General features: G+C 46.1%; 1 protein-coding gene across 1 annotated transcript; it reads left to right on the plus strand.

Moving 5' to 3' along the window:
• Positions 1–2,037: 2,037 nt before the first annotated feature.
• Positions 2,038–3,846, plus strand: txn2 (thioredoxin 2). Its single transcript, XM_029158805.3, has 4 exons — positions 2,038–2,392; positions 2,478–2,743; positions 3,050–3,173; positions 3,293–3,846. Exons 1-4 carry the CDS (start codon positions 2,378–2,380, stop codon positions 3,407–3,409), a joined length of 522 nt encoding a protein of 173 aa, XP_029014638.1. The 5' UTR covers positions 2,038–2,377; the 3' UTR covers positions 3,410–3,846.
• Positions 3,847–8,467: the final 4,621 nt, after the last annotated feature.

An 8,467-nucleotide genomic window follows, 5' to 3' on the forward strand; every position in this document is an offset into this window, starting at 1 on the left:
AATGTAAATAAATTAATAAGTGTGTAATTTAGTCAAATCAATAAATAAGTATTTAAAAAATAAATAAAGAAATGTACAATTTAATATTATTGAGTAAAAAGGAAGGAGGGCGGAAGGATGGAAAGAAAAAGAACAGTAAAGAAAGGGAGAAGGAAGGGAGGGAAAGAAGGGAAGGAAGGGAGGGGAAAGAAAGAAAGAAAGAAGAAGCAGGGAGGTAAGAGGAAGGGAAGGGGGAGGGAGGAAAGAAAGGAAAGAAAGGAAATGAAGCAAGTAGAGAAGGCAGAAGGGGGAAGGGGAGGGAAAGAAGGCAAAGGAAGGAGGGAAAGAAATAAAGAAAGAAATGAAGAAGGTAATGGTAGGAAATAAGGAAGTGAGAGGAGGGAAAGAAAGAAAGTAACCCCCCCCCCCCCCAAAGGAAGAAAAGGAAGGGAGGGAAAAAAAGGACGTAAGTGAGGGAAATAAAGAAAGAAAGTAAATGAAGCAAGGAAGGGAGGAAAGTAAGGCAGGCACAGGAGGGAACGAAATCGAAAGAAAGGAAGAAATGAAGGGAGGAACGGGAAAGAAGTACGGAAGTAGGGAAAGGAGAAAGAAAGAAAGAGACAGAAAGATAATAAAGAAAGAAAGGGCAATAAGGAAGGGAGAGAAAGAAGGAGGACGGAGCGGAAAGAAATAAAGAAAGGAAGAAGGAACGGAGGAAAGAAGGACGGAGAGGAGGGAAAGAAAGACAAAGAAAGAAAGAAAAGGAAAGGAAGGAAGGAAGGGAGGAAAGGAAGGAAGGAAGGAGGCAAAAAAATGAAAGAAAGAAGGAAAAAGAAGGAAGGGAGAGCAAAGGAAGAGGAAAGGAGGAAAGAAGAAAGAAAGGAAGAAGGGCAAGGAGGGCAAAGAAGGAGGAAGGAGGGAAAGAGAGAAGAAAAAAGAAAGAAAGGAAGAAGGAACGGTATGGAAAGCAGGAAGGAAGGAGGGAAAGAAAGAAAGAAAGAAAGAAGGAAAGAAGGAAGGTGAGGAAGAAGGAAAGGAAGGAGGAAAGAAAGAAAGGAAGGAAGAAGGAAGGGAGGAAAAGAAGGAAGGAAGGATGGGAAAGAAGAAAGAAAGCCAAAGAAAGGAAGAAAGGAAGGGAGGAAAGCAAGGAAGGAATTATTTAAATAAATAATAAATGATTTAATTAAATTTAGTAAATAATTAATTAACTTATTTAATAAATAAATAAATAAATAAGTTAATAAGGAATTTAGTAAAGAATTAATTAATATTAAATTAAATAAATATAAATAAATAAATTAATAATTAATTTAAGTAATAATTAATTAATTATGTTCAAGAAATAAATAAATAAATGACGAAAATAAAAGTAATCAATTAATGATACGTAAAGAAGTGTAATGGAAGGAGGGAAAGAGAGAAAAGAAAGTGAAGGAAGGAAGGATAGGAAGGGAAGGAAAAAAAGGAAGTAGGGAAAGAAAGAACAGACAAGAGAAAGAAAGGAAGAAGGAAGGGAGGAAAAGAAGAAGGAAGGAGGGAAAGAAGAAAGAAAGGAAGAAGAGGGAGGAAAGAAGGAAGGAGGAGGGGAAAGTAAAAAAGAAAGAAAGAAAGGAAGAAGGAGGGGATGAAGGAAGGAGAGGGAAGAAAGCAGAAAGAAGAAGGAAGAGAAGGAGGAAAGAAGGACGAAGGGGGAAGGAAAGAAGCAAAAGAGAGGAGAGAACAGGAAGGAAGGAGGGAAAGAAAGAAGAAAAAGAAAAGCGAAGGAAGTGAGGAAAAGGAAGCGCAATCTATCCCCTCCCTCCCTCCCTTCCCTCCCTCCATCCATTCCTCCTTCCTTTCGTCCCTCCTTCCTTCCTTCTTTCCCCCCCCCCCCCCCCCCTCCTGCAGTTCCGGTCTCTTCCGGGTGGCGGCGGTAGTCGCGTCGGTCCAGGTTAAAGCTGCTGGGTCCCTGTTAAAGCGGAAGTGGTTGATCGGTGAAGCTCAGCGCTGCTAACGTCAAGGTAAATGCTTCATGTTGTTGTCTTTGTGTTTGTGCGGCAGCCTGTGCGTCACTTTCAGGCCGTTGTGAGCTCACAGCGCCCCGTTAAAGAGTTTGAGGCGTTTAAACGGCAAAAGGCTGTAGAAAAGGAAGCCGAGGGCGAAGAGGCAAAGTCGTAATGGAGGAACCGGCGGAGCCTCACGTAGTGAGGACGCCTCGGTAAAGACAAGTAGTGCACGAGGAAATAAATGACGTCACCGGGCTTTAATTTCCAAAGCAGTCTCCACGCCAATGTGTGTACTTTGTACCAGTGTTCAGGTACCGGTTGGTTCTGGAGGCAAAACGCGGACGTCAACAGAGAGAAACAAACTGTCATAAATAACTCAAACCTGAAACAGGCACAATTAGCTTAATATAACGATGAAACAAGTAAAAGTGAGTAGAAATCAGTGACGACGGTCGGTGTCGCGCGGACCTGAACGTGGTTGTTGCTGCCGCTAAACGCGTGTCTTTCCCGCAGATGGCCCACAGGCTGCTGCTGCGCACAGTTCGCTCACTGTCCGTGAAAGAGACCCGCTGCCTCCCCACGTGCACCCGCATCACCTCCCACTCTGCGTATTCCACCTCGCTGCGCTCCGCCGCACACCGGGTGTCCTTCCTCTCCTCCTCACGCTCGCTCACTCGGTCCTCTCAACGGAAGGTCTCCTTCAACGTTCAGGACCAGGAGGATTTCACGGAGAGGGTGGTGAACAGCGAGCTGCCGGTGCTGGTCGACTTCCATGCACAGTGAGTATGGTGGGATCAGCTGATGCACAGCTGGGTCTGCAGCAGTGGGATCTGTTGCTGTCCTCTGATCATTTACCCTCATGACTGTTTGCTTCTTTTTAGGTTGTGGAGCAGTCAGCTTTTAGTACCAGTAAATGTTGATGCTGTGTAATTCTTAAGTTGTTGTGAAGGTGTAAGAGGCTTAATTTGACTATCTTCCAATTTGCAGTGTGATACCATTTGGGAAATTTGATTTCAGCTTTATTAGTATGTTGTGACCTGACAGTCAGGGTGAAATCCCACCCTGAGCTGTGCTTGCTGCCGTAGGTGGTGCGGCCCCTGTAAGATTCTCGGGCCCAGGCTGGAGAAGGCTGTTGCCAAACAGAAAGGACGTGTGGCCATGGCCAAAGTGGACATCGACGATCACACAGACCTTGCTATTGAATACGGGGTAAGATGATTGCGTACCACACCAGCGTATTTATTTACTCATCTGTGTCCCTGGTCTTTGGAGGACGCGTGTCTCCGTCTCGCTGGTGATGTTCTTAACGCCCCCTGCTTCGCCTGCAGGTGTCCGCCGTCCCCACTGTCATCGCCATGCGTGGCGGAGACATCGTCGACCGCTTTGTTGGGATCAAGGATGACGATCAGCTGGACTCGTTTGTCAGCAAAGTCATTGGACAGTAGCGTCAGTACCCTGTGATGCCGCCAACACGTCAATGAAAGCGCGCTGCAGTTCCAGCGGCGCCCACCCCCGGATGCTTCACTGCGTCTGCCTGTCGTCTCTGGGCTCGTGAAGGGCCCTTTAGTTCACTCTGTTTTAAAGTCCACTTCTCTCTAATAATGTGACGGCTCCGGCTCTATTCACCCTCTGTCCTGACAGCTGTACTGCTCTTATACTGGTACTGATTGGGAGGAAACCAGCTGAAGCTGCCCACGAGAGGGCGGCGTTGGTTCAACATGTCATTGCTTCATGCCTGAGTGAGAGAGGAAGTCTGGAGGTTCTGACTGTGAAGTCTAAACACGAGCTCGATTTAGTTTGTTAATAAATTTAAGTCTCTATTGGAACCAAGTGATAATAAAGGAGCCAAAACGTTGCATATTTAAATAAAGTTATTGTCTGAGCTCATCTTCAAACATTATTCTATCTAATGACACTGGTGTTTCAGTTCCTGCAGTGTCATTAGGACACTCTTCACCACACGTGGGTGCGTTCGTCTGTCTGAACGTGTTCTTCACTAACCTGTTATCAGTGGGAGTGGACCGCCTTCGCGCCACCTCCACTCAACTCTACTGCTGCTCAAGCCGGTTTCCCTCCTCGTGCTGTTCTTTCCCTCAGCCTTGATCCACCTCCTCCTCTACTCACTTTCACTACTCGGTGAAATGACCTGCCACCGTTTGTGAGATGGTGTTTGAGTCTGACGTTTTTTTTGATGCCTCATCAACTTTACCTCAGAGACCTTTGACCTGAACGCTTCATCATTTCTGACCGCCTGCGCTGATATTCATCCATCAAAGCCTCTGGGAGTGTTGGTAGAGCAGCAGCTAATCTATAGCTTCAAGTAGAATGTTGAACTGGAACTGTCTTCTCCCCTTTGACCCGGTTGGACTTGTGTTTTGTTTGTTGCCATAGTTCCCACATAAATAAACAGGACCCTGTCAATAATTTAAAGGTCGGTTATTAGTGCAGCACCTTCCAGAACCAAGCTTTTTCAAGGTGCTCACAGTTCCCATGAGGTGAGTGGGCTGAACGCCCGACCCGCCTCAGAGCTGACGTCTCAGTCCTCAGGCTGCTGCTTAAGTACACGTCACTCACTGAGCTTCTGGTTTGGATTAGATCATCGCAGCCAAGCCTGCCGATACCTTCACAATCACAGCTGCTCGGTACCAACCAGAGGTGGAGACGCAGAGCTGCGGTGAATGGGGGGATTCCTCTGGCCTTACATCAGCAGGTTCCTTCCATTCCTGCAGCGCTATGAGGCGCCTGGAACCACGATGGGACTTTAGTAACAATGAACCCGTGAGCCACATTCTGCCTCTCTGAACCCAGGTTCCCTCTGCTAGAGCTAAAACACAGATCCCTTCCCTGTCTGCATTAAGATTCATGTCAACGCCCCTATTAGAGACACTGCAGTGCATTCTGGGTAATGGTCAATGGTGTAAAACATATGACACAGTTTGCAGAATTCCTACTTTGTAAAGGGAACCCAGTTGGAGCTATATTTACTTTTATATAAATGATGGTGATTGGATTAAATGCAGACGCACGTATTTGCCTGCACACAGACTGTGAAGAGCGGATGACAGGCTCCAAAGGTTGAGGAACATAACGTAACCCAACCCGGTCTCTTCCGCCAGAAACAATAACCACACCTCCACCCTCCTCTCGCTCTTCTGACCATATAAGGCAAAAAAGCCAGCGAAGCCAGCGGCTGCTGCTGCCGCCGCCGCTGCTGCTGCGGCCGCCGCCGAGAGGCTGAGCTGCACGACTCGCTGCCGGTCGGTTTGCCGTCTGACACGGCCTCACAGCAGCATGTGTTTACTGTCAACACCAAGTATTTGGATTTTAAACCTGCTCTGACCACATAGACACAAAGCAGCTACCTCAGCGTTTACACATCCGTGAGCTCACACACACTAACTCACTGTTAACTAACTGTGGAACCCACTGGACTCGCATCCTCTGGTACCGAGACGTCTTCACACACGAGGACCTGTGACCTGGGCCGACCTCCACAGTGTGTCCTGTATTATACAGCGAATGCTGAAGCTGGATTATGACAGCTCCTTGGGGCTGAAAAGCTGCTGGCACTCATCAAGTCACAGTAACAATAAACACTTTGCCACCTCCCGCAGTGCGTTCTCCACAGACAAACATCTCAGGAAGCAGGAAACGCTTTGTGTCGCTCCCTTTGCTCCACATTCCTGACTTTTGTGAGTCAACATGTCTTATCACTGCTTCCTGTGCACTGATTACTGCGTGGAGGAGGAGGAAGACGCGCAAACAGAACAAATCAGCTCACATTAACCTCTGGTTCTGGCCTTCAGACACACATCATTCAGCTGTAAATGCTGGAGCGACCACACACGAGCGCTTACACAACCCCAGTGGTCGTGAGTTGACATGGAGCTTTTCCTCCTGCTGCCTCTCAATGAGCCGCTTTCTTTGTGAGCGGATGATGTCATGGGCCAACGCGCCCTCGCCGCGGACACGCCCTGCTGCTCCCAGCTCCGAGGAGACTGGGTCCGAGCGTGAGGTCAGAAGTGGCCATATTTGGAAGTTCATGTTTCTGTCTGTGCCCACGTCTGCTGCCTTTTGTTGTTGTTGTATTTTGTTTCACCACATGCTTTGTATTAGACAGGAACTTTTTGTTATGTGATGAAATTCTCCTGGCTTCACATTTGTTCTTTTTTCCCACGAGCTGGAGAAAGTCTCCAGTCGCTTTATTGAGACAAAGTACGAACAAGCAAACTGAAAATCCTCCAATATCAGTGTCACAAAGCAGCTGTTTGGCTCTGAAATGTTACATCATTAATCTACTACTCACTTATTTATGTGAAATTTGCATTTTCACCTCTGCTGTGTGTCCTCCTCTCTCGACTGGTGACAGGTGACCTTTGACCCTTCACTGTTTTCCAGGTGGAGGTCGTCAGAGTGTTGCTTCGCATGCGATGCCCAGCTGCTGAATGTGCAGGAAAACACAGATGCATTCCTTTCATAATGACACATAGTGAAGATAAATCACACGTTGTACAGAAAATGTGGTTTGTCTGAGAGCTGAAACCGCAGCTGGCATCACCTGAAGGAAACGGCTGCAGAAGGAACATGTCCTCTGGGTCAGCGAAGCCTAGTGTTCTGTGTGCTAAACTCAACTGAGCTCAACTCAACTCAGCTCAGCTCAGCTCAGCTCAGCTAAACTCAACTCAACTCAGCTAAACTCAACTCAACTCAACTCAGCTAAACTCAACTCAGCTCAGCTAAACTCAACTGAGCTCAGCTAAACTCAACTCAACTCAACTCAACTCAACTCAACTCAGCTAAACTCAACTCAACTCAACTCAACTCAACTCAACTCAGCTCAGCTCAGCTAAACTCAACTCAGCTCAGCTAAACTCAACTCAACTCAACTCAACTCAACTCAACTCAACTCAACTCAGCTAAACTCAACTGAGCTCAGCTAAACTCAACTCAACTCAACTCAACTCAACTCAACTCAACTCAACTTCTCCTTTCTTTTCTCAGTTTGTGCTGATTGAATCCATGTTGTAGGGTGTGTGCTGATCCGAGCCTTGTGTTTCCTCGGCTCACCTGGTCTGATCCCTGGTCTGCAGTCAACACGTCTTCTCACATTAACCTTCATCCGCCTCATCCAGTGTTTCACGGATCCTGTGTTTCGACATGTATTACAACACCTGTTGCTTCAATTCACCTGCATAAACAGGTGTTCTATCAAACGATCAGTCTAAACAAGTCAGGACTTTCTGAGATCCAACCAAAACAAGTATCAAGGTTTATTTAAAGGGGGAACAACAGTATTAATTGACTGTGGGCCTGCAGCAGTTCCCAGGATGCGGCAGCAGGTCTCGTCACGAAGCTGCACCTGTCTGAACGAACGCCACCTGAAACAGGTGAGCGTTTATTCAAAACGCCCAAGGCTCTAACAGAAGACGCTCACACATCTTCACACTACTATGAGAGGGAGGGAAACTCAGGGATGTAAAAACCAGAATATGATTGTGCTTATTTAAATCATATCATATATTTCTTCTTCTTTATTTTGTTCTGCTCTGCTCTGCTACATGTGTGTCCATATCAATTGAAAAGTTTCACTTGCATCTAACAAATCAAATAAGGTAGTTTATGTAAACTGCTCCGAGGACCAAGGCCACTGAGTGAAGCTATTTATACCAAGTACTTTAATTTGATTATAGGGGGATCATAGGTGTCCACAATGTCACAGAATCTCAGGTCTGACCTCTGACCTCTTTTAGAAGTGAGAAAAAGCTCACATGTATGGAAGCAGTATTCCTATATTATTCCAAGGCAAATTAAATTATTTCCAAAGCTACAGTAACATATGTTCTGAATAGTGAAAGTTGGAGGTGTTTGATGTGACACATTAGTAAAATGATCTGCGGTATCAGAGAACAGGTTTGTGTTTGTGTGGGATGCCTCTGATTCCTGGCAGCGTTCCAACAGAGCCCATTAAGGAGACATCTCTGCTTCTTCTTGACATCTCATGTAACACAATAGGGCAGTTCCTCATTCCAGTTCACAGCAGCTCAGCTGTATTTATATTAATATTTATGGTATCCTCCTCCTCTTTTTTCTCAAAACCTCTGTGGGCTGTTTACAAGTTTACAGAAGCAGACGTGACATGTTACCGTGCAGTGGACGGGTGAGAGGTAAGATGAGATCAGACAAACTGAATTAATCCCAGAAAAGAAATGCAGGATAGGTTTGTTGTCTTTATCTCTGTCATCGTTCACTGTGGCACTGTGGAATGTGCCCAAACAAGTTTGAATGACATCACATAAATGACAACACATTCAGGCCACACGTTGTTTTCTTAGTCTGTGTGGAAACGACAGAAAATAATTAAAAACCAGACCAAGAGGACCAGGACCCAACATTTTCCATTTCCAGCTCAAATGTGTGATTTTCACATGTTGAACTTTGTGACTAACACGTACTAGACGCCGTTGACAGTGATGGGGAGACACGGGTGATGCGGAGCATCCTGA

Source organism: Betta splendens, chromosome 8, assembly GCF_900634795.4.
Source record: "Betta splendens chromosome 8, fBetSpl5.4, whole genome shotgun sequence".
In the NCBI taxonomy this organism is placed as follows: domain Eukaryota; kingdom Metazoa; phylum Chordata; class Actinopteri; order Anabantiformes; family Osphronemidae; genus Betta; species Betta splendens.